A 25,800-nucleotide genomic window follows, 5' to 3' on the forward strand; every position below is an offset into this window, starting at 1 on the left:
CACATGAGCATTTTAAAGTACAGGTGTTTTTTTTGTATTTGGTCCCCACAACATTCTCTTGTTGGCTTTGTTTTATAACAGTTGCTACCTTTCGCAACAGAAATGATACCTAAAACAAACATTACAAACAATATTGGGTCATAAAAAATTCCAATCTTGATCCCTCGAATGTGGTCATCAACAACTTTGTTGACTAAAATTACATCAGTTTACTGAAACTGTAAACGTTACTAGGAAATAAATTATTCTAAATTATCCCAAGCATGTTTTTCCACATTATAATCTCTTAAAAGTTTCCATGTCGGTGCAAATTGGGAAACGTATACGCCGCTACCCATATATTTGTGGTCAATATCGATCAATTGGTATATACCGGTTGGGCTCTACTAGTCTTTGTTTTTTTTGAATAACTGCTCATAGATATCTGAAATGGAACAAGGGGCCCAAACTACACTTTCTCCTGAGTAGTCACTGAAAAAGGCTGGGGAATAGTAATTTAATCTTTAGTACAGGATTTTATAAGCTTATTATATGTATGTTTAAGTAAAATCTATAAAAGTATCTATTAACTATAGCTGTGAGATAAATGTAATGATGTGAGAAGTAAAAAGTAGAATATCTGCCCCTGAAATGGAGTGTATTGTACTTAAGTACGTGGTTAATTTCCACATTTAGCATGTATCCCTGTTCTTCTTTGTCACCAGCAGCAGTTGACCTGCTTCCCTGACGCACACACACTTCCTCACAGTGTTTAAGGGAAACAATAACTGTGTGTAACCTTGTTATCAGAGTTTTTCAGGATATACTAATGTGTGTTCTTTGTTCGTGTTGCCGCCCAGCAGACCAGAGTCGGTGGAGGCCAGCCCTGTGGTGGTGGAGAAGTCCAGCTACCCACACCAGATCTACAGCAGCAGTTCTCACCATTCCCACAGTTACATTGGCCTGCCTTACGCTGTGAGTACACTCACTCTGCTTCCTCTTAGCCTGTTTCAAATAACATGCATACCTTGAGTCCTCCGTCTCTGTTAATCATTGAGTGGAGAAGGACGGCTCACATTCAGGATGAAACGGATCATTCACGTGTAATGGACTTGCTTCCTGGAGGAAATTGGATCTAACTGATAAACAAAAATGAATCAGCAACTATTTTAATCAATTAATTGTTTAGGTCATTGTTTAAACAAACTTGCCAAAACCTTTGATCGCTTCTCAAATGTGCGAATTTGTTGCCCTTTTTGTCATATGTTTAACTGATAAATCAAAAAATTGGCAGATGAATTGACAAAGAAAAGAATCCGTAGTTGGCCTTTTCTGAAATTGTTATCCTTTCTCACAGGTTTTATCTAAATGCAATCACCTGGGAATCACCAGTCTATATCAGTTTTTAACTTGTCAGTATTTTCATGAGTAATTCATCGAGTAGTTTATAAAATGTCAAAAATTATTAATTCTGTCACAATTTCCCAGAGCCCGAAGTCTTCAAATCGCTTCTTTTTTCAGACAAACAGTCCAAAACCAAACGACTCTTCATTAATTTTCATGAATCACTTAGAAAAGCAGCTAATCCTTACTTGTAAGACACAATATTTGGCGATTCATTCTCTTTTAATCCTCTAATTATTGCAGCTCTACTCTTCAGGTTTAGGTGTTTTATTCATCTGGTCCTTTCCCTCTCAAACAGCTACACACTTGTGACTTTGCTTTGTGAATTATCATTATGCTCAACTGTCATGTACCTAAACAACATGACCTCTTTTTTCCATCCTTCCATCAGGACCATAACTATGGGGCGCGGCCCCCACCTACACCACCGGCCTCCCCTCCCCCCTCCATGTTGATCCGACAAGGAGAGGGGGGGCTGTTTGTTCCAGGGGGCCAGGACGAAGCATCCAGGGGCACTACGCTCAGCACCTCAGAGGATGGCAGCTACGGGGCTGACATCACCCGCTGCATCTGTGGCTTCACCCACGATGACGGCTACATGATCTGCTGTGACAAGTGCAGGTAACAGTTCATTATCAGATCTCTTGTATGATTCAGTGGCGCAAACTTATCATCAACATTGAAGCATCTCAAACTGTGATGTAAAAGTTTATTAAACGCCTTCTGCTGTTATTTTTCTTTTTTAACTTTAGTGCCTGGCAGCATATAGACTGCATGGGCATCGACAGGCAGAACATTCCTGAGACCTACCTGTGTGAACGCTGCCAACCACGACACCTGGACCGAGAGAGGGCCATCCTGCTGCAGACCAGGAAACGGGAATGTTTGTCTGGTGAGCAAGATCACACGCATGGATATACAGCCCCTAGTCTTCATGAAGGTTGCTTTAGACCTCATGTACCTTCTGAAAATCTAATCAAAGTCACGGTATATTGACACAAAGCTGGATAAAATACAGAGAGTTGGTTGTTTTTTAGAGATCTGCGTCCCCACGTGCAAGTAATGAGGCGTTAAAAGTTTTCTGTGAGAGCCGAGAGACGGCTCTTTCAGTTCTGCTTTTACTGGCTTCCTTGCTGCAGTAAATGGCCAGCTTGTTAGTGAACAGAGCAGGTTGGAGGCTGTGTCAGGGTGCAGCCTCCTCCCCCTGCAGGCCAGGCTGATTCACTCAACCTGAGCCTGGGACACACTGACACCTGCTGGACAAGAAGCAAACTCCTTTTCTGATACATAACATGAATCTTCTTACGTTATTGTAATCGACAAGCTCTGCAGAAGTTTATTGATCAGTAATCCTTCTTATAACTATGCATTTGTTTGCTTACTCAGATGGGGACACCAGTGCTACAGAGAGTGGAGATGAGGTGCCGCTAGAGCTCTACTCTACCTTCCAACACACGCCTACCACCATCACCCTGACAACCGGGCGCCTTGGCAATAAGCAGACTGATAAAAAACGCAAAAAGAGCGGCGATAAAGAGCCTCCAGCATCGGCTGCCCGAGCGAAGAAGGTCAGTCATTTATAATGTAACCAATAAAAGCACATTATGTATTAAAAGCTTGAATTAAAGTTTTAACCTATTCACTTCTCTGGCAGGCCTTTCGAGAGGGGTCCAGAAAGTCCTCCAGGGTAAAGGTAAAAAACACATTCTGTGAAAACAGTTTTGCGGTCGTCTTCTGTCAGAATTTCGATCAGAAGTACCAACAAGTGTACCATTTTCTTTCTCAGGGTGCAGCTCCAGAGCAGGAGCCAACAGAGCACCCGTCGTTGTGGGAGAACAAGATCAAGACGTGGATGGAGCGTTACGAGGAGGCCAGCAGCAATCAGTACAGTGAGGACGTCCAGGTCCTGTTGCGTGTGAAAGAGCAAGGCGACGGCAAGAGCCTGGCGTACAACACGCACCCCGCCTCCTTCAAGCCCCCTGTGGAGGTAAAAACCTGTACACACACATGCAAACACACCTCGTTATCCTAAGGATATAATAACTGTACCACACCAGCGTTCCCTCTTGATTTTAGTGTAATTGAATGTGTGGGCTGTCGAGGATCTGTACTCATGTCTGACCGTCTCTCTCTTCAGAGTCAAGTTCAAAAGAACAAGAAGATCCTCAAGGCGGTGCGAGACTTGGCCCCAGACTCCCTCATCATTGAGTACAGGGGAAAGTTCATGCTTCGACAGCAGTTTGAGGCCAACGGATACTTCTTCAAGAGGTCAGGATGATAGTCTCCTCGGAGTTGTTTCCTATGAATGCAAATTGAATCACTGTGTTTTTGTGGCAGCTCAAACAATTTAAACAATGTTAAGCACTCAAGTAACTTGAGATGGATCGGTATGCAGTGTATTTAATACCATTGTGGTGTTCTTCTGCTTCTCGTCTTTAGGCCATATCCATTTGTGTTATTTTATTCAAAATTTGACGGACTGGAGATGTGTGTGGACGCTCGCAGCTTTGGCAACGAAGCACGCTTCATCCGTCGCTCCTGCACCCCTAATTCTGAAGTAAGTCATCATCCCCAAATAACTGAATATACAGACATATCTAACATGTAATAATTAAGTCAACAATACTATCTGTATTAATGAATATTTTGCTTTAACCTCCTTCAGGTGCGGCACGTCGTTGAGGATGGCATGCTGCATTTATACATCTACTCATTGAGGCCTATCACCAAGGGCACAGAGATCACCATCGGTTTTGATTTTGACTATGGCAGCTGGTAAGTAATACCATTTTTACACCAAAATCGGCGCCGACAATGTTCAACCACTGCTTGAACAGAGACGTAAATCCCAATTTTACACATTTACATTGAAGACAAAAGCCAGATGTTAGTGGATGTTAGTGGATGTTAGTGGGTTTTTTGTCCAGTATGAAAGGGATATTATGAGGAATAATCTTAGTATCACAGAATGAAGGCAAGATCCTTTAACTTTCCAACATCATATTTTGCTTTCTGCTCCTCTTGTAGTAAATACAAGGTGGACTGTGCCTGCGTGAAGGGGAACCAGGAGTGCCCGGTGCTCAAGCACAACCTGGAGCCCACAGAGAACATGGGCTCCGGAGGCCGGCGCCGAGGGAGTCGCAAAGACAAGGAGATGGTTCGGGAAGACCAGGGCCAGAACCAAAATGTGGGTCTGGACGGCGAGGGGAAGGGAAAGAGCGTAGGCGACGGCAAACAGAGGAAACTCTCTCCTCTCCGCCTCTCCATCTCAAACAACCAGGCAAGATTACACTTTCCTGAACATCACACCAGATTTCACCCTTCTTTAACTCTTTACTGCTCATGTGTTTCATGTTTAGACTTTGTCTATTAGAGCATATTCTTTTGTTAAAATACATTTACCCATGTTATCCATGCATGCAATTTTGTTTGATCTTTGTGAAATGTTATGTGCATGTTTTCCATTGTCACTCTTTGTTACTATACAACCTGTTTAGTTCCCTCTTTTTCCCATCATTCCTTTACGCATTCACCTTTGCCCCCTCAACTGATAATTTCTCGATACAGTTCAGATTTTACAGACACTTTTGTACCACTCGTGTTTCAGCTTATTACCTTGTTATGCAGCCAGAGAACAGTGTTTCTCTCGGATGTGTTAAAACAACAGATTATCAGGTGTTCTCTGTTGTCTACTCAAAAGAAGAGGTTTTCACTTGCTAGGCCAAAGCCAAATTTGCCAAATTGTTGGTTCATTCAAGAGGAGCTTGAATGAAGAGAAATGTTGTTTGTGTCGAGTTGTGTTTGACAATTTGGTGCTTGAACATTCAGGAATCAGTTCAGTGTGTCACATAGCTCAAGTTCTAGGCAATGAGGTGAGACTGTGGCGTAGACATTCAGGAAAGAGTTGAAAGGAAGAACGGTGAGATAAAAAAAGTCAAGAAGTTATTGCTATTACAGTGATATGCTCACAGTATATCAGCTGCTAAATCGTTCATTTTGTAAGAGGATGCTGGTGCAGTCAAAGTGAGGTGAACAGATTCATTAATCATAATTTAAGATCAAGGACGAGCTCTGAGCAGGTGTGTTTTGTGCACAATCTGATCACTCGATACAGAGTTCCTTCCCTCGTATGTTTCCTCGACTCCCCCCGACCCTCCCTTTCTCCCTTACCTCCCCTCTCCCCCACTCTTACCTGTCTCCCTCTAGTCTGTAGCCAGACTATCTTGACTTGATCAGCCATGATAAAGCGCCATACCCCGCTCTCCCCTCCTCTTACAGGATCCTGAGTTATATGAGGATCTAGAAGACAAAACCTCCATTAGCAATGAAGTAGAGATGGAGTCAGAGGAGCAGATTGCAGAGAGGAGGAGGAAGATGGTAAGTGTGCCAAGCTAGGGGCTACAGTGTTTTTGTTGTTTTTTTGTTTTTTGGTCCTTTTTTTTTTTTTTTTTTTGCCATGCAGCCACCCAGCAGACAGGGTGAAAATAAAATGACCCCCTGTTGGTCTTGGGTGTGGACTTCAGCTATTTGTCCGCTAAAGGTGCTGTGGCTTGGATAGGAGCAGCTGTCCTCTTCCCTCCCTTCCATAAATCGATTCTCCTCTTCATCACTCATCTGCTGCTTGAGCTCCCACCACTGTCCGTGCCCCCTGTTGCTTTTCTTCTCAGTCCTACTCCTTCAGCTTTGACTTCCCTCTTCTTCACAGTACTGATGCTTTGTGCTTGTCTGACATTTTTCTCCTCATTTGTTGCCTTCTTTCCCCCCTCCAGCATATTAGACCATTAGTAGGCCTCCAGTGCCACACATGCCCGATTACAACACCAGGGAAGAAACGAGTATATTGTGTCGTCATGCGAGCTGAAACTGTCCCCCAGTGTGCATTATAGTTTGACTATAGCTCTCTCCTCACCGTCATTGCGGCGTTTGAAATTGCCAATTACTGGCTCAACCACTCTTTTCCCTGCCAAACAGCCTTATGTCCCGGAGAGATGGGATCAAACACACACACAGGCAAGCATGGTACACTACACACCGACGCACACACACTGTGGAAATTACCCTGCAGTCAGCTTCATTTCACACGGTGGACCCAAGGTGCAAAGTGCTGACTCATCTTTGGCCAACATACAGCTCTGCTAATCGGCCAGCGAGCGATGGATGGTTGAAGAGAGGGAGAGGAGGGGCTGCAGAGGGTAGAGCCTTGTTGCCAGGGCCATATTGACTTTAGGAGATCCAATAGGCTGCTTTCTATGGAGTGTGGCCCAGGAGAGAGCTGTGCTGCCGGTGCAAAGAAAGTGTGCATTCACAAAGTGCCGATCACAAGCGTAGTAGATGCGAGTGGGTGTTGTAAATCCATTCCACGACAAGGTGCGGGGGAGACGACACCGGTGTGCGTTGGCACCATATCCTGCCTACTTAAATAACAGCCCTTATTGTTTGAAAAGGCAAACTGGCTGTACGTGTAATGTGCCCCTGACTGAGTGATACATTTTGGTTTACTTGCGCCATTTTGTCCCTGAAGTCTGTGTTTATCCTGAAAGAAAACTCCCCTTAAAGACAATAAAAACTTACGTTAGATATTGCTATGCTTATCCTCGCGGTTCAAGGGGAGGCTAGAATTAAACCCAGCTGACATTCGGTGAGAGGCGAGGTACACCCTGCACAGGCCGCCAGTCAACAACAGGGCTGTAACATAGGCTGTGTTCAGACTGCCAGCCCAAATCTGTTTTTGTTTTTTTGTTTTTTTTTGCAAAGCCACGTCGTATCTAGATTGATTTTAAGTGGTTTAAAGGTGCAATATGAAAGAATTTAAGTTGAAAAACATTCACAATTAAGCTGAAATTATCAACAGAATGTAAACACATAACAGTGCTGATGTTTTGACGTCTATATCTTTTGTTGCAGAGATGTCTATGAAGTTGGCATGCTAACCAGCTAGCCCTGGCCCGTCCTGGTCCAAATCTCATGTAAACACCAACCCGGTGCTCCAAGCTGGTAGTCCAGACCACTAGCTGCACAGCTAACTAGCTAGCAGCAGCTGTATTTAGCAGCAGTTAGTGATTACTCTGGTGATATATATATTATTATTGGCAGGTGGCCAACTTTTACATATTGCACCTTTAAATTGCCTCAGCCCAGACGCCCTGGCCGCTTATAGTGGATTTGACTTTTTTTGGTCACTCGCAGCGCGACAAACAACGACAACGTCATAGAGGTGCGTCAGAGCGATTCCTTTGAGAGCGAGATGGCTGCTCTATATTTCTCATGCTTCCGTGTTGGAAAGCTGCGTCACAGGCATATGTATTGACTGACACCGTTACTATAGCAACCTATGCAGATAGGTTGGTGTTGTGCGGACACGGAGAAACGGAGGCAATTTACAGGCAATTCAGAGTCGCCAATTAACCCGAGGAAAGTTTTTTTCCTATTTGCGCGTGTGTTTTTTGTTCACTTTCCACTCTACACTTTGCGTCGTCTTCTAATTGGATGATAGGCCGTAGCAGTAGTCACATTTCGAGAATTTGCCCCCAACACTGACAAAAAATGTTACGTTTGTGCTCACAGTGCAATTTCGGACCACCCTTTTGGATTGAAGGCCTAAGATTTTACTACATTTCCCTCATGAATGTCAAATTTTGTCACAGGCAGCCCAAAATCGCTTAGTTTCAGCCCAAAATTGCTTAGTTCAAAGTGTTAGAAACAGTTGAAGATGTAAAGCACAAAGGTATAAATACAGCTATGTGAGAGAAAAAAAGACTTACCTTAGTATTAGCAAGCAATTTTGTACATTCCTGAAGTAGCCCCATAGTTAGTGGGATATTACAACACACAAGTCTATATTTCACCACCAGAAGATCAGGGAGTCACATCTGTAGCTCTGTCCAGTGTTTGTTAAGCCTTGTTTAGGGGGACATGCCTCTTCTAAACTGGGCTGTCTCTTTATTGAACACTCAGGCCAGCCCAGCGGAGCAGTCCCATCTCCCTGTCGGGGCGGCTTCCAGCTGGAAGGGACTGAATCACAAGGAGGTAAACTTGACCCATGCATAGCCAACCCTATCCACCCATCTACCAGCTCCCCACCCCAAAATCTGACTGAGGTGACTGACTTACAAGCGTACTAACTGTCCCGTCAGAATATGTTTGTTGTTTCAGCATAAACATCTTTTCAAAGTGGTGATCTGACTGTAGGTGGAGCTCTTTGTTTGGATTTTTGTGGTGGAGGTAGACCTGGGGACATTTGTGGCACAAATATACACACAGGAACAGTTAAGATAAGCTTTTACAGCGTCCTGGTTTGTCAGGGTTTAATTGCAGTACATTTACATATACATCCTCACCACATTGTTCCTGTTGCTTCTGTTTGACCTTCTCTCCTTTTTGTTTTGTCTTATTGTGAAAGCAAGGGGTCACTTCTACACCTTTCTCTCCACCCGGCACTCAGCTAAATCGGCTTTCGCTGTGTAGCACACATTAACCAATTGCATCGCTACCTCTGGGGCTCTGTGGGAGAGTTGTACTCCATGGGCTAACGCTTCTGCGCCCTCTTCCAACCCCACCTTTATTCCTCCGCAGACACGAGAGGAGAGAAAGATGGAGGCCATCCTGCAAGCCTTTGCCCGAATGGAGAAGAGGGAGAAACGCAGGGAGCAGGCGCTGGAGAGAATCGGTAGCGTCAAGACGGAGGTAGGCGGACGCAGTGACATCAAGGAGGAGCCTCCAGCCACGCCGGAGACAGCTGATTCTCCAACTGTCATGCAGGTGAGAGCGTGGAGACGCAACTAAATATCACTTATATGTACAACCATATAGTAGCCATCAGTTGAAATACTATACTTTATTTCTCAAAGCCACTTTTGGAGGTGAAAGAGGAGCCGGGATTAAAGCCGGCCAAGGTCAAAGGCTCGAGGAACAGGAAAAGTTTCTCAAGGAACCGAACGCACATCGGCCAACAGCGGCGGCGAGCTCGCACCATCAGCACCTGCTCCGACCTGCCCCCCGGCTCTCCAGTCGAGTCTTTGGAGCCTCTTACCAACGAAGCCCCCGAAGGAGAGACGCCCACTGCACCAGAGCCGGAGGCCATCTCTACTCAAGCCCCGGACACCAGCCCCCCACACAGCAGCTCACCTGCGCCCGACAGAAACCGCACTGGGAGCAAGAACTTCAAAACTAAAAAGGTAATATTTCTGCAACAGCAATGTGTGTGGTGATTGTACTTCTAAAGAGAAAAAAAGAAACGAGTAAAACTTAACTTATCAAACATATTTAATGTGTGGAAAACTGCAGATTATATAACTAATTATTCTGATAAATCTTCCTTCCAACAGCACTTTGTGAGTGAGTGGGTGGGAGAGAAGCAGCAGGACCGCGGTGCAGTACGAACCCCAGAGCCGGCCCCAGAGAGGCCGCTGAGAATAAGCAGCGACCCCGAAGTACTCGCCACGCAGCTCAACGCCCTCCCGGGCATGGCCTGCTCACCACAGGTCTACAGCACGCCCAAACACTACGTCCGCTTCTCGTCCCCATTCCTGGCAAACCGCAGCCCCACGACTCCTGGAGTCCCGACTGGGAGACGGCGTTCTAGAGAACTGCCAGAAACGCCACCGACCACCGGCTCCTGCAAGAAGGTACAAAATCCTGCTTAAGAAATATTTCCTGTTTGGCTGGAAAAAATGTACATCCAGGCAGTTTTCGTTCGTGATATAGATCTGTCTAGATTGGAAACGATTGAGCTCTCCCAAGTTGACACTTCTTTTCCATCCATCATTAACTTTGATGGTTTCCAGTGTGTTAGACTCCTTTTATCACCTCTAAATCTTCGTGTAACTGTGAAGGAAATTTCAACAGCATCAAGAGGAACAAGACTAATGTCTTCTCTTTCTTTCAGCGATGGTTGAAGCAGGCTCTCGAGGAGGAGGGATCCACCAGTCCGGCCAGACGACCGAGCCTCCTCATGCCCTGTGAGGGTCCACTCAGCCCCTCCATCAATGGAGACTCTGACAGCCCTCTACCCTACAACGGCATCTGCTCGCTACCAGGTACGTCTTTGTGAGAACTGCACAGCCAGCGCTCAGTCTGGTACATTACTTTACTGAACTTTCAACAGTTACAACTAAATACCTGTCAAAAAGCTTATGTTATTGAGCTTTTTGCATGAGATTGATTACATCAAATTCTACTGGATAAATACGAACCATATTTCTTCCCACAGAGTTGCCCACACCGTTGAAAAAGCGGCGGTTGAGTCCGTTAGATGCCTGTATGTCTGAGAGCTCGACACCCTACGGCTCCCCTTGTGCCACGCCCACCAGGGCAGACCAATCGGACGCACCCACAACCCCCATCTTACTGGCTACCCCGCCGCGTCCCCGAACAGAGGAGCAAAGTACAGAGCCCCTGCCCAGCACCCCAACACAGACACTTAACGCCCCTCTGGAGGTAAGGCTGTCAACATGTAAACACATTTGTTTACATGAGAAAAAAGATCTGGAGTTACTGAATCTGTTCTTGGTTCCACAGAGTGAATCCTCGGTGGAAAGTTCTCCAGAGGTCAGCCGGAAACCCAGTGTACAAGAGGTGAGTGAAGGACACAGTTTTTACAACAACATGGCTCAAGGCTCGACTGTTCTTGAGAGGGCAGAGTGACTGATGTTGTTTCTTCCTCCTTTCCTAGGCCGACCGCCCTCCTTCGTTGGTCTCCTCTCCGTGCGTCAGGGCTCCCAGCTCAGACGGACTCCCGACAGAAGCCAAGGTGTCAGTTCCTGAGAGTCCACAGCCTCCAGCTGCTGACTCTGTGGACTGTGGAGAGGACCGGGCCGATGGTGGGGTTGTAGAAGTCAGTAGTGAGGCGCCCTCATCTGCAGAACCATGTGCTTCCTCTTTTCCTGGCTGGATAAAAAGCCCAGACAGAGGCCCGACTGGACCAGCTGGCCTGAACTTCTCTCCAGTCAACTCGAACTTAAGGGACCTCACCCCGTCACACACCCTGGAGCCTCTGGTAGCTCCCTTCAGGCCCGACGCTACAGCTGGGGCTGCGGCAGGGTCCACAGCAGGGACGGGCTCGTTGGTCGTCTCTCAGGCGCCCTTCAGTGAAGGCCAGGGTCCGCTGTTTTACCCCTGCTCTGAGGAGGGAAGCTCACTCGGCTTCTCGCGCTCACTGAACGGGGATGGAAGTGGTGAGGGAGGCGGGTCGGCACAGAATCCCCCACAGAAGAAAAAGGTGAGTTAGCGCTGTTATATGTATTTTACTAACTTGTTATACGGCTGACTTTTACCTCTTTGAAGCTTAACATAGATACTAAATAGAAGTTTGAGATGACATTTTAACTCTTTTCAGCCAATTAGGGGCAGAACAGTTAATCAAAATATTATCAAAATTGCAATATGACCTTGACAAAGGTCACATTATCATGATTTTAATATTTCTTTTAGTGAGAAAGAGAATTTTGATCCAAAGATGATGAATAAGGATTTTTACAGTATCGTGCAAACCTACAACTAATGTATTGACATTTTCTTGTTTAATTGTTTGGCACATAAAATGTCAGAACATTGGAAAATAATTCCACAAATTCCAAGTGAATATTTGACATACTCGAGCTGCTCTGTAAGTCTGACCAACAACCACAAATATTTAGCTCGCATAGCTTAAAAATAAACCTTCACAAATCTTCACATTTGAGAAGCAAGAAATGAAGAACTTTTGGTATTTTTAGAAAGAAAAACAATTGATCGATATTGAAATACTCGCATCCAAGTTTTCTTTTTTAAAAATCTTTTTCAAAGCTCTAATTTTAACACTTGCTACAGAAACTCATGAAGCATCTAGTTGTTATGTATCCATCACTTTACAGAAAATAAGTGGGAAGAAACAGTTGCTGGGACAAAATAAGAACACAACAGAGTCTATACTTTGATCAGAGTGTGTGTGAGGGGAGAGTATTGGATATATAACAAGTGAGATAAGTGAGAACATCAAGATTTGTCTTGGCCTGTGTTCTGTGTCACATCCTCTCTTCACCACGTGGATTTACTGCTCTCAAGAGATGCATTGACTCACGCTGCTCTGAGTCGGTTCCTGTTCAAACACTGCCCTCTGCTGGTTCAACATAAGACTCTGCTCTTTGTTCAGGTTTCCCTGCTGGAATACAGGAAACGTCAGCGTGAAGCTCGTCGCAGTGGCTCCAAGACCGAGTGCAGCTCTCCTGTTTCCACCGTCCCGCCTCTGACCGTGGAAACCTTCCCCGTTGCGCTAGAGACGACCAGTGAGCCCCCTCCACCCCCTGCTCCCACAGCCGTCTGCAACACCACCACCACCACCACCACCACCACCGCTGTGAAAGAGCCGCAGACGAGTGAGGAGGCAGAGGCGGCGGGGGAGAAAGGGGAGAAGGAGGGAGGAGAAGGACAGTGGTACGTATCATCAACACTTCCTTTACTTAAAACCTTCAGGACACTTTGTTAGTTTCAAGTTATCTGACACTTTGTGTTGTCAGCGCTCATCAACAATGCAGAAACAAAAGTATATTCATAGTAGCTTATGTAGCATAGCTAATATGTACTTTACCAGTCAGTGTGTTCCTGCTAGAAATAGATTTGATCTTCTGTTTTTCTTTTTAGGACGTCGTCGACTTCTGTAGAGCAGGCCCGAGAACGAAGCTACCACAGAGCGCTGCTACTCAGCAAAGACAAGGACACAGGTGAGAACGACGACACTGACTCTCCATCACTTGAATTAAAGGAATAGTTTGGGAACTTTCCACTTTCTTGCCGAGAGTGAGATGAGAAAACTTTCCACTTTCAAATATGTCTGTTTAAAGATGAAGCTACAGCCAGGAAAAAGTTAGCTTAGCATAAAGACTAAAGGAAGCTGGGGAAAATGGCTAATTTGACCAAAAACCTCCAGTAAAACTACAACTTGTTTAGTGTATTTATGTTTGCATCTTGAGTTATTTTTTGTGTCAACATTTTTCCTCATTATACTGTTTTGCCCTCTTCTTAGATGGTGAGACAGAAGGTGGAGATACACCTGCACTGAGAGACTGCCCATCTCCAAGTCTTCAGAAGACTCCAACCCACACGGTAAGTCAACATTACCCACACAAAGGAGATCTGACTCAACTCTTTATCAACAAGTGTGTAACGTTTCTTCGTTTCTTCTTCTCTCTCAGCCCTGCTCTCCTGGTCCTCTCGCTCAGCCTCCCAGTCGACCTTCGAAGGAGGAAGACGGCGACGGTCAGCCTCGGACTCCAAATCCAACCACCCAGCCATCGAGCAAGCCTGCAGGACCCAAACCGGCTCCTCTGACCCCCACAAAGCTGCTCCCCACTCCGTTGCCCTCGTCTCCAGTCCACTACCCTGGAGCCTCCCTCCTCCACTCCCCCAAGCCTCAGCCTCAGGGCTCCCCCTACCGCAGCCAGAGGGCGCTGTTCACCACTCAGCCTCAGAGCCAGCCGCAGCCTCAGGCTCAGACCGGCCCGGCTCCTTTCCCCCAGTATAACTCACAGAGTGCTCCACCACCACCTCCCCCTCCTCCACCAGCACCACCGGCCTCCACGGCGTATTTCCCCACCCAGAGCCCCTCACCTGCTGGACCTTTCCCCGGGTTTAAACCTGCCGTCACGCCCCCGTACCCTCCTGGCTCTCAGCCCTTGATGCAGACTATTCCCCACAGCGTGCACTATCAGAGTTCAGCCGCTCCACCGCCGCCTCCTCCTCCACCTCCTCACCCGATGCCCGGCCCGGCCCTGCTGCACGTCAACCTGCAGCCTCCTCCGATCCAGCAGCACCAGCTCATGCTGACCTCCGCCCCTCCTCCGCCTCCTCCTCCGCAGGGTCAGACCTCCCAGCAGCAGCAGCAGCAGCAGCAGCCTCCTGCAGGCAGCAACCTGCTGTCGCTCACCCCTCCACCACCTCCACCTCCGCCTCCCCCCGCCCCCTCGACCAACGCCCCAATGCAGGCGCACCACTTTCAGAACTTAGGGGGTTTTCAGCCGGCGATGCTGCACCCAGGTGCTGCCGCCAACCCTTCAGTGCCCCCAACCACGTACCCCCCGCCCCTCCAGCAGACCGGACTGCCTCCACCTCCCCCTCCTCCTCCCCAACAGACTCAACAAGGCCAGGCCCAGGCCGCCGCCTCCCAGATGCCTTCTGGGACTCGTGGAGCTCCTGCGTCCTCGACCCCCTTCCACAGCTCGGGGTACCTGAGCACAGGGTGGCACTGACGGCCCCACCCAGCAGCCCCTGAGAACTCAGCCTGAGAGGGGCGTGTACCATACGCTGTAGATATGTTTTCTATGTACCTGAACACATGGCCAGTGGAAAAACAGCTGATTGTGGGATAAAAGGATGCTTTTTAAAAAAATAAAACGAGGACAGAAAAATTTTAGAAAAAAGGACAGCGACATAATCTTCAAGACAAACTGTATTAAATGAAGATGGACGATCCCCCCTGGTGCTCATCGCCCTCTCTCTCTCTGGCCTCCTTTTGTTTTTATATACCCTCCCTGTGATGGAGACAAAAAGCTCTCTGTTCTGTGTCTTGTTTGGACCCCCGTTGTGACGCCCCGCACTTTGTTTATCAATGGACATTCCAGCCTATCCCCTTCCTCCTCCTCCCTCCCTCCTCCTCCTCTTGTCAGTTATTCCTTTTTACTTCCTCTTCTTTCTCGTCTGTTGTCGGCTCTCTACACCATTTATTTGTTTTAATCTAGTGGCTCATTATAGCAAAGAGAAAGCTTTTTGTATAGAGAAAAAAAACACAATTATTTTTTTTATTCCTCTGTCTAACAACAAATATCTGTTCACCGCTGCAGATTCAGTAAAAGACCCGTTTCTGGGAGCCTGCCTCACCGCCCCGGGAGGCCGCACTCGTGGTGTGTGCGCGCGTGTGTGTGTGTGTGCGTGCGAGTGTGTGTACGCCTGTGTGTGATTGGGTGTGAAGGAAGTAGGAAAGTGCGCGTGTGTGTGTGTGTGTGATTGCGTGTAACGAGTGCTTGTAATCTTCTGAGGTAGGCAGAGTGGTCTTGCCCGCAGGTAGGACGTTAGCGGTTTATTTTTGAATATCAATGGTTATTTGTAGAAAGTGTAATTTAATGTATAGGTGGTTACTCCAGCTTTCACCAGGAACAGGTTGTAAATATTCGCTTCTTTTCTTTTCTATGCTTGTACAATTTGCTCCCATCCCATTTTGAAATATGGTTGTACATATGAACGCTCTTCTTGGCAAAGCTGAATGTTTCTGTGACTGTAGCATTATTTTTATTTTATCCCCTCCCCTCCCCCTCCCCGCCCTCTCTCTCTGGACTCTTCGACTTTTGTCTTTTTTTATTATTTGTGTGTGTGAGTGTATGTTTGTGTGGAGAGGAGAGACTCACAGACACTGCACTGGTTGGCTATTTTCATGGTTCATTATAATAAATCACTGTAATGACAGTTTTATACAACTTGTCGTGACATGTGTCTCTGGGAACGTTTGTGCTGCCGACTCCGCTTCCAACTTCTTTGACAAATATCCGCTCAGCTTCGGGAGAGAAGACGGGGGAAGCGTTCAAGGACGCCAAACAGCTTTTACTGCAGAGATGTAAATACTCCAACAGTTAGTCGATTAGTTTTCACATTAATCTACTAAATTCTCTGTTTCCAGCTTCTGAAATGTGAATATCTTCTGGTGTCTCTGACAGTAAACTGAAAATCTTTGGGTTGTGGATAAAACAAAACATTTCAGGACATCGTCTTGGGCTTTGGGGAAAAAAAACTGACATTTTTCATCATTTGTGACATTTTATAGACCAAACAACTTATTGACCTATTGAGAAAATGATTGTAACATGATGAAATATGAAGAAAATAATCATTAATTTCAGCAACAGGAAATCTGTAGATGATAGCCAAACTAACTTTGGTTTATTTGTTGGGAAACAACATCCATAAAGATTCATGAAACTATAACAGGTACACGGAGCAGAAACACACCGACACACTGCCGTATCAATCCAATCGTTCCGTCGTGACATGATGAAGAAAGATTCACCCTTGGAAAGTAGATTCATTGCATGAATATAAAGTTCACGGATTAATCAAAGTACAGGGAATAAAAAGAGGAACAGAAGATAACAGCTGACAGTTAATGTTAGAAATATTCCTTGTACACTGAAGTACACTTTGCATAATGGGGTCGAGGCTGGAGATTCAGCTGCTCTATTTTGATAATTGATTAGCCGGAAAGTAAAGCAAAAACTCCCAAAATCTCTGATTGTAGCTCTGCAGTTGTGAGGATTCGCTGCTTTTCTCCATTTTAAGTCATTGTAAGTTGAATATCTTTGGGTTTTGGGCGGACAAAAGAAGATTGGATGCACACTAGTGTATAAAAAAAACAATACTTGATTCCTCTTTTGATGCCATTGCAAAAAGAAAAACAAGTCCTAGCCACACAGAATAAGATGAAGCTTTTCCTGCACACAGCGCTGGAACAGAAAAAGTGACTTAACACATTTTTTATAATCTTAACATCTGTGCAGCCTTGGGTTGAAAACCTGACTGTATATCTGTTTGATTTCATAGCTTAGGTACTTCAGATACTATCAAACGTATAATTAACAAAATATCAAGACCTTTGACGACCTTAAGTTGATAAAACAATCTTTAGTTTCAGCCCTAAATGACCGTGTCTGTTAGTGAGCTAAATGCTAGTTTAAAGTTCAGCTTATAATGATGATAACTGAGAGTCATATGAGGGTGTGAGATGTCCTAAAATGGCCACCATACAGAGGAGAGCATCTTCTGATTTGGGCGACAGCGTGGCCTTTTCCCCGCTGCCACCCTCAGTCTTATCTTGACATTTTCTGCCTTAACAGTGGAAAGAGTAGCAAAGTCGTCTCATTTTTAAATCCATTAGTCTTGTTGTCTAGTTATGTGAGCGCTGCAGCCTCATGGGGCCGAGAGAGCGGCTCTAATCCTGTTCATGTGAAATGACAGACATCTTGTAGCCTCATCTAGCTGTGATTTCTCCCATCAGACGTGCTCAGCCCCCCTGTAGGCCGCGAGGATTCATGTGAGCAGATGGCCAAGTACACCTCCGCTTCTGATCCAGGCGCCCGTGTGCATGTCAAAGCTGATTTTTTATTTTTTTTTCCCATCTTGGCCGGCGTTAGTCAATCCTCTGGGTCCTTGATGATTACGATGCCGCTCCTGCCCTTCACCGTAACGAGGACAAGCAACACAAATCCCCCTGTGAAGTCTTTGCTGTCGCTCCAACCTTCAGCCAACACGACCGGCAGGATAAATGTGGGCATCGTGTGTTTCTGTGTTTCTGTTGCAACTTTATGTTTCTTGATATAAATTTCAGTTTTAGGTTTGACAACGTTGTGGTTATGCTCTGGTTAGGTTTAGGCACAAAAACACTTGATTCGGGTTTGGAAAAGATCAAGTTTTGGCTCAGAAAAGTGACCTTTTGGTAAGTTTTTAAAAATATCTCAGCCACAATTTTCTTCTAACAAAACCCTATTGGGCATCTTTTTAATATAGGATGTATTTCAAAAGGTTTAGATCCAATCTGAAAGGCCAAATACATTTCTTATTTGCCGTTTTGGTGGATTTAAAATGGGTTCACACTTATTTGTGGTGGACATTTCAAAATCACCCAAATATAAAGATATTTTTTTAGAGACAAGGAGACCGGAAGCACAAAATGCTAACTGATTTCCAGGTTTAAGACTCGTCCCCACGGCACTCTGTGCTACCTGATGCTACTATACGATCGTCCATCTGTCTTATGCTTCCATCTATAACTCAATGTTGATATTTCAGAGCACGATGAACAAAAAACAAGCTGGTTTACAGCTGCAGATTTTAAAAATGGTGGCTGAAATGAAGTGTGTAGTTTATGTACTTTTGAAAGGTACTACCCCTCCTTACAGTGATGCCAGAGATGTGGGTAGATTTGTAGTTTCATCAAAAATGTGTTTAAACACGTGTTTTGGGTAAAATTATGTCTGTAAACGTGGCTTTAGCGAGCATAAATTGAAACGAGGAAACCACCAGTCTGTCTTTGCTAACTGCTAGCAAAATCTACATATCAGCTCACTCATTAATATGTTATATCGTTTGGTTACTCTGTATAAAAGTCAAAGGACAAAATCAACAATGTGATGTTTTACAGGGATAAGCCTAACATTAGCTACAGCATCTTTCGGACTATTTCTTGGCTCCTTGGCAGCGGCTAGTAACTTGCCTAGCCTGGTTGTCGAGACGCACAACCTCCTATATAGTAATAATTTTTTTTTCAACTTTCTACACACATTGGTGATATGGGGCAACAGCCAGGCTGTCTCTGCTAAATGCTAACACATACTAGCACCTCTACAGCTCACTGCGCATGTCAAGTTTGTTTAAAAGGCAAGAGTTTAAATGTGCCAGTTCACCTTTTTATAGGGGTTAGCATCACATTAGCTACAGCCTTGGCTAGCATGGTTGTTGAGACACACAACCCCCATGTATTACAATTTTTAAATGTTTTTATTTGACACTTTTTACACACGTGTGAGTTTTATAGGTGCTTGTATGTGGATTTTGAGCAGGCTAGGCTAGCTGTTACACCGTTTCCCATTATGTTTCAGTGCTAACCGGCTGCTAGCTTGATAGATTTAAGCTTTCAGTCTTCTTATCTTATGCTAAAACCTCACCAGAAAGCAAATCGGCAAACATTTTACCTTAAAAATGTTGATTTTTTTGGTTACAATAAAAGTTTTAATGTTAGCTCCACTCACTCCTCATGTGTTTAACGAGCTAGCTTTTTTTTTTTTTAGCTCGTAGGCAGTGAAGAATGACACGAAACTACAACAAAGAGTCAAACCTATCCAGCTTTTTTTCTTATAAGCCCTTTTAGTACTCCACAATACTGTCAGATTACAAGATACTGTATGGCACACATACTAATAATGGTCCAATAGCTTGACGTTTCAAAAGTGCACATTTCCAAAGTCAAGACATAGTACAAGGACATAATTAACATATAGCTATACACAGATTTTATAGACTTGATACAACTGATATTTAGTATCTCAAGTTGTCACCAGAAAATCCTCTAATTACTACCTTTGATTTTATCACATCAAACATTTAATTATAACAAAAACAGTAGCTGTCCATCTGTTCCTTTAACCAGCCTGTAATTTTCTTCAGTCCGTCAAAGACAAACTCCTTCTCGGGGAGTTTGTTGACTCGATAAGAAAAGACGATCCGACAGCTTTGACCTCAAGTCTGTTCAAGTCCATTTATTTGTGTCAGTCGACGTCTGGATAATTTGTTTTTGATTCGATTTGAGCGCCCGTCGCTCTGTGGAGTTCGTCCAAACAAGTGTCCTGGAGCTGAATTAGCACACGAAGACTTCTTATTTATTTTTCTTTTTTTTTTTTCAGCCTTCCTCACGTCCACGTTTCAGTTTCGGGGGGTTAAGATGAAGCAGTGACAAACACATTGAGAGTCTTTTTGAGAATCCATCCTGCAAAAATCAACAGTTTGAGATGAATGAGAAGGATATTTTTTACAGAGGGAGAAACAATTAAGAGGCATCTTGATCTCCAGTAAGGTTTTTGTGGCCTCTTCTAGACCTCCTCCTCTTCCTCCTCTTCTTCTTCTTCTTCTTCATTGATCTGTTCTTTCCCCACACATCAGCTCTGCATCTCAGCCACAGGTTGGACCAGGAGAAGGAGGCTGGATCCTGAAGTTAACAGGCAGCAAGACCTGCATGTGAGGATAAAAAAATTTTAAGATAAACAGCCTCCAAACTGTTTGCTTTGAATGATATTTTGTGCTTTTAATTTGAAAATCTTACCCAATTACAGTATAAATCTACTTCTATGCTTTTATGACTCTCAGACGTCTTCCTGCTCTTAATCAGCGCATTCAAATTCATTAATACCGCAGCTAAATGAACTAAGCTGCATTTAACTAACACAAACATATTCAAATTAAATGGAGGGAGCTTGTAAATAAAGATAAATATATTTTGTTCTGCTGACTCTACCATCGTTTTAAGTGATTATAATTACTGAAGTGATTGTTGTTGTTTAGTTTTACGCACTGATTTATGTAAAACATGTAAGAATTAAAACAAACAAGTCATTACACCACGGTGAACATCATCATTGTGATTACCGCCTGTTTGATTATGACAGATTGCTCAGGAAGCTCTGGTGGTGTCGGTGTTTTACAGACTCATGTCGTGCGGCCACGCTTTGTTCAAACCCACAGAACTTTATTTAAAAGTCCAGTCAAGACTGTAAACTTTCCAAAAATAGCAAATACATAAGATTTTGTTGGGTGAAAGTGTTTCCTGAGGAGTTTTCCTTCATGACATATTTGACTTTTTTACGCAGACGATATGATTCAATCCATCACAGCTGGATACCTTTTGTTCCCGTCATTTTATTTTCAATTCATACAATTTACACACATAATGTTGCCTTCAGAAAGCAAGACAAGTAACACAAGTAACAGACGTACACATCAGCTAACTGGACAAACAAGGTAATGATTTAAAACAGCACTCAGATCATCAGAAATTCAAGATAAAATCAACTGAAAATCAAAAACTGTGGAATTAAAAGATCTTTTCAACCTTTTTTTTCTCTTCTCCCGTCATTTTATTGTTTCTATTGTTGTATATCGTTACGCCAGACATGTTTCCTAGTTTTCATTTATCAATATGCTCTTATTTTACCATGATTATATAGATTATATAGAAAAGAAATGGACATAAAATAGAAAAAATGGATGTTAACCGGCCAAAATGGGACGCAATGGGAAGGAAGAAATACTGTGATTTGTGTGATGTTAACTTAGCAGCGGCCACTGTGGGCTCTTAGTTTACGAGATAATTAGATTTTCCTACATTTCCCAGGAGTCTCTTCACTCAGTTACTCTACAGACAACATAATTAGGTGACCTGACTGAGAGTGAGTGGATCAGGACGACGAAACGAAGTCAGCAAATTCACCCTGTAACGTACAGGACATTTCATCTGTGAGAAGATGAATGTGATATTGCTTCTTTAATAAGTTACATGAGCAAGATTTATAGGCCTCAGTTTGCACATTAGCTACTTTTTTGAGCGTTAAACTCTCAAAAAATAAAGATTTTCCCCAAAATGTTCCTAAAATTAGTGTTGTAAAAATAAACATAAGCTCTTACTTGTATTTTACTTGAGTATTTCTATTTTCTACTACTTTATACTTCTACTCCACTATAATTAATGGGTAAATATTGTACTTTTTTACTACTTGACAACTTTAGTTACTGGTTACTTTGGAGATTTAGTTTAATAATACAAAATATAACAAAATAAAATGCAATAATTTTAATCCCAGAGAGGAAATTCACAAGCTACCCAGCATATAAACTATAGTTCACCAGCTTCGATATTAAATAAATGAACACATGAATTAATGAACAATTTTAATCCGATATCAGATATTCTACTTTATGAGTACTTTTGGCGCTTCAAGTCAGCTTTATTTTGATGCTTAAACTTTTACTGTAGACTGATTATCACAGCCAATATTCAGCATTTTTCTGATTATCAGTATCTGTGATTTCTTTCCGTCAGATTGCAGATAAACTAAACTAATTTAAAAATGTGTTACTTTGGCTCTGATGCGACATCCTCTCACTCAATCTCCTGCCAACAACACGATCTGATTGGTAACGCGTCACAATTAACAGCCTATAAACTCTGAACAATCTGCAATATAGAAATATAAAGTAGCAGAACATGGAAATATTCAAGTAAAGTACTTGCAAATTGTACTTAAGAAAGTATTTATTTATTGTTTATTTCATCACTGGTTGTTTGAAGAGTCATATCAGTTGACCTCTAATATAAATATCTAGTATTTTTAACTGTAGTTTTGCTACTTTTACGTCAGATCTTCGTACTTCTTCCTCCTCCGTGTGCTGTGGAAGTATCATCAAGTTAAACATCACGCTCAGATATGATCCTCACCTGCGTGTGTGACTGCTTTAACATGTACCAGGTGTTATATGGCGTTGTTGCCGCTCTCTGTGGGGAAGACACAGAGACAGAAACCAGCTCAGTTACAACTTGTTGTTTTCACCAGCAGGTGGCAGCATCACACAACCATCTCCTCCCACAGCTGTGTGACCCAGCTGATGTTTTCTGACTTGGACAGGTGTCACTATCCATCCTCCTGAGCGACCGGATAAGAAAAACATCCCATTTAAACTTCATCTGCCGTCTGATGAAGCCTCGACTCTTCGCTCTCATATTTCACACACATCCTCCTCATCCTCCTCCTCCTCGCCTCATTATCCCTCTCTCTCTCTTGTCCTTCCTCTCTCACTTGATAATGGCTTTTTTCCTCCCAGTCTTTTTTTTTTTTTTCTTTTGCTTAAGCGAGCTAACAGGCGACTGTGTCCCGGCTGATAGGGGGGCTGTGATTCATTTAGACAGGCTGGCAGCAAGCTGTGTAAACAGCCATTAGTAATTCATGGCTCTGTCCAGCATCCCCAGGCTTCAATTAACCCTTTGCTATTGGTGCGCTTCTTTCCTCTCAAGTCACCCATCTTTCATCTCCGTCCTCCATCATCTGTATTCTCCTCTGCTTCCTGCCTGGCCGAGTGTCATCTCGACCAATCAAGACTGAAAAAAAACACCCTCATTGGTAGGAGAAGCAGGTGGTGTGCAACATCCGATGTGCGCAAATTATTAAGTCGAGCATCAGAAATCATGCGAGGAGATGTTGGATTTTTATTTCAGCAGGAATCAGATGTCGTCTTTGCTGTGCACTTAATGGAAAAAGGTCAATTAAGCAACACAGTGTGGATACGAGGCATAAATCTGACTCGTAGTTCGCTTTGACTTCATCCTCATGACTTATAAGACTATTAAAATCCAGGCTGCACAGCCATACGCAGAGCAGACAGTTCAAATTGATTTTTTTTTTTTCAATAAGTTAGGGGGCTCTTTGAGTTGTTCTGTTTTGAAAAGTGCCTCGATCTCATTTCAGGTGTAATTTGCGCCACAGCTTTTTTATTTTGTTGTTTCTGTTAAAGTGCTCCAGTGAATCACCGTGAAAATGAGTTTTAGAAGTGAGAAAATACACAATTAGTCCTTTAAGGTGGTTCACTTTTAAAAATGGAGGCAAATCTGGAGAGGAATTTAAAAAGGGACACTTAAAAATAAGATATTTGTTTTCTCTTACCGGCTTTTTATCAACCTGGATTGTTTTAGTTTTTGGAGATATCAGCTGTAAACTATTTGAACTTTTTTCTTTCTAACGGACAAAACCTGCCACCACAGCGCAGAAGGAAGTGTGGAAGTCGGGTTATGATTTCTGTAAAGAGGAATTGCTTTTGAGTTTTTGTATTTTTTGATGCTTTAGGCACCGACACCGAGTTTCCATCTTGTTCCAACTCAAACCAAAACTGCCTGGATGGATAAAAAGCTCGACATGTAGCAGGACAAATATATATTTTTGATTGTGGAGTGAACTGTCAAGACATTGAGCCATGAAGGTATTATCGTCTTACTGTCTCCCAGCAGCTCCTCAGACATCAGACTGTCCTGACGGTTTCCCAGGACGAAGGCCAGGAAGGAGAGGATGAGAGCGTCCATGATGCCCATGATGGCGAGGATGTAGGCCCAGCGCACCGAGCAGGCTCCCAGAGTGTACTTGTCCGTCTGCTCGCCACACATGCGCTTCACCTCGTCGCTGTCCCAGCCGTCCGGGTAGATCATGCAGCCCAGAATCAGACACGTACCTGGATCAGGAAGAGAGACAGGCGTGTTAGTGTATACAGGTGTAATTGGGCAACAAGGGAGGATTTCATGTTTGGTTTGAGGCGCTCTGTAAACCTGAACCTGTAAAAAATACGCAAGTTATGAAGTGTAAAGTCCTCAGTGTAAGAAGAAGTGTGCTTATGGGAGGTGTTATTGGATTTTTATTTAGACTTGAGAAGAAGTGTAGTCAATTAAATGCTAATTCATACAGACGCTATTAGCAAAGGATCTGAACCGAGGAGAACAGGATAAAATAATGTGTTTACTTCACATTATTTCAAATAATGTGAAAAATGAAATACCTAGCAAAGGAATAGCCTAAATTGTTGGAAACATTAGCTAACAGCAATGAAATAAACAGAAACAGAAATAGTTAGCGTGGCAAAGTAACGGATAAATGGTTGTAATGTCCAGCCACTCCAAGATGTAGCCTCGTATTATGAATGCAAACTGGATGTTAACAAAGTAAAGTAATGTGAAAATATCAGCTTTTAAGGAAGAAAGAAAAAAAGAAAGAAAGAAAGGAGGAAGGAAGGAGGAAGCAAGGAAGGAAGGAAGGAAGAAGGAAAGAAAGAAAGGAGGAAGAAAGAAAGAAAGAAAGGAGGGAGGAAGGAAGGAAGGAAGGAAGAAGGAGGGAGGGAGGGAAGGAAGGAAGAAGGAAAGAAAGAAAGAAAGAAAGAAAGAAAGAAAGGAAGGAAGAAAGGAAGGAAGAAAGGAAGGAAGGTATGTCTGGAAATTAGAAAATGATGCACTGAAAAGAGAAGAGAAGAAGAAACAAGTGAGGAAACGAGGTGACAGCAGGACAGAACCGGGACGGAGAGGTGAGGACGGAGGCAGAGAGCGACAGAATATGTCACCACATGTCGCAGCCGCCATGTGGTGAGTCGGCCGCCTTCATTAGCCGTCTGCTGCACGGCTGACAATGACGGACCGAGCTGCTAGAGAGCAGAGTCATCTAACAACACTTGTGCTGCCAGTGAAGCTGTTTCCACGTTCACACACTCGCTCACACACAGTCGGTCGAGGCGACCAAATGATTTATGGGTCTGAGAGGCCTCTTTGTTTATTTGTTGACAGTGCTGCCAAAAGCCAAAGTCTGAAAGTTCTGTGGATAATTCCCATCTTTGTGCGGTCCAATCTGAGTTTTAATGAGCGTGGGGACGTTTTGTGAACAGGCGGTAAACGCTGAATGTGTAGGGCTTAAAGACTTTTTGCAGGCCAGTTATCGACAGAACTTCACCAAAACTTTTTACTTTGAATTAAAGATCCAAAGAAGTTTCCAAAGATATATGTGAGGCCGAGAGATATAAAAGCGAAGCCGGGTATAAATATTTCAACATTTTAAAGCTTTAAATGAAGGATTGCAACGAGCCGAGGGAGAGAAGAGAGATGATGCTGTCAGAAAGTGTGAGATGAGATTGTTCTTTTAAACCTTAAAGCTGCGAGTGAAGTTTCATCTACAGAATTAAATAAAAGGCGACTGGAGTCATTCATGTGAAGGCCGACTGATGATCAATCAGTGGTGATGACAATTAATTGACTGATTGTTTGGTTTGTAAAAAAAAAGGGATGTACGATATGCATTGATCTTCTTCTTCTTCCTTCTTTGATCTCAGCGCGAC

General features: G+C 43.8%; 2 protein-coding genes across 7 annotated transcripts in view; one reads left to right on the forward strand and one right to left on the reverse strand.

Moving 5' to 3' along the window:
* kmt2e (lysine (K)-specific methyltransferase 2E) overlaps nucleotides 1-15,834 on the forward strand; it is a 29,156-nt gene extending 13,322 nt beyond the window's left edge. The window contains exons 3-25 of one of the 6 annotated variants that reach the window (XM_084346484.1): nucleotides 840-954; nucleotides 1,775-2,004; nucleotides 2,136-2,275; nucleotides 2,770-2,951; nucleotides 3,038-3,076; nucleotides 3,170-3,370; nucleotides 3,521-3,651; nucleotides 3,823-3,940; nucleotides 4,049-4,158; nucleotides 4,411-4,663; nucleotides 5,662-5,760; nucleotides 8,338-8,409; nucleotides 8,956-9,141; nucleotides 9,231-9,557; nucleotides 9,708-10,007; nucleotides 10,268-10,418; nucleotides 10,592-10,818; nucleotides 10,900-10,956; nucleotides 11,054-11,599; nucleotides 12,512-12,792; nucleotides 13,000-13,079; nucleotides 13,382-13,461; nucleotides 13,551-15,834. In XM_084346484.1, the coding sequence (XP_084202610.1) occupies nucleotides 840-954; nucleotides 1,775-2,004; nucleotides 2,136-2,275; nucleotides 2,770-2,951; nucleotides 3,038-3,076; nucleotides 3,170-3,370; nucleotides 3,521-3,651; nucleotides 3,823-3,940; nucleotides 4,049-4,158; nucleotides 4,411-4,663; nucleotides 5,662-5,760; nucleotides 8,338-8,409; nucleotides 8,956-9,141; nucleotides 9,231-9,557; nucleotides 9,708-10,007; nucleotides 10,268-10,418; nucleotides 10,592-10,818; nucleotides 10,900-10,956; nucleotides 11,054-11,599; nucleotides 12,512-12,792; nucleotides 13,000-13,079; nucleotides 13,382-13,461; nucleotides 13,551-14,603 (4,978 nt within the window). In that variant the 3' untranslated portion in view covers nucleotides 14,604-15,834. The remainder of the gene's footprint in view (nucleotides 1-839; nucleotides 955-1,774; nucleotides 2,005-2,135; nucleotides 2,276-2,769; nucleotides 2,952-3,037; nucleotides 3,077-3,169; nucleotides 3,371-3,520; nucleotides 3,652-3,822; nucleotides 3,941-4,048; nucleotides 4,159-4,410; nucleotides 4,664-5,661; nucleotides 5,761-8,337; nucleotides 8,410-8,955; nucleotides 9,142-9,230; nucleotides 9,558-9,707; nucleotides 10,008-10,267; nucleotides 10,419-10,591; nucleotides 10,819-10,899; nucleotides 10,957-11,053; nucleotides 11,600-12,511; nucleotides 12,793-12,999; nucleotides 13,080-13,381; nucleotides 13,462-13,550) is intronic. The other 5 variants (XM_084346485.1, XM_084346486.1, XM_084346488.1 and 2 more) reach the window with 5 other exon arrangements.
* Nucleotides 15,835-19,220: 3,386 nt separating this feature from the next.
* lhfpl3 (LHFPL tetraspan subfamily member 3) overlaps nucleotides 19,221-25,800 on the reverse strand; it is a 41,565-nt gene continuing 34,985 nt past the window's right edge. Inside the window, exons 2-4 of the mRNA XM_084346347.1 lie at nucleotides 23,929-24,159; nucleotides 22,382-22,438; nucleotides 19,221-20,121 (exon numbers count right to left, since the gene is read on the reverse strand). Coding sequence (XP_084202473.1) covers nucleotides 22,416-22,438; nucleotides 23,929-24,159 — 254 coding nt within the window. The 3' untranslated portion in view covers nucleotides 19,221-20,121; nucleotides 22,382-22,415. The remainder of the gene's footprint in view (nucleotides 20,122-22,381; nucleotides 22,439-23,928; nucleotides 24,160-25,800) is intronic.

This window comes from Pagrus pagrus, assembly GCF_965226575.1.
Source record: "Pagrus pagrus genome assembly, chromosome: 23".
In the NCBI taxonomy this organism is placed as follows: domain Eukaryota; kingdom Metazoa; phylum Chordata; class Actinopteri; order Spariformes; family Sparidae; genus Pagrus; species Pagrus pagrus.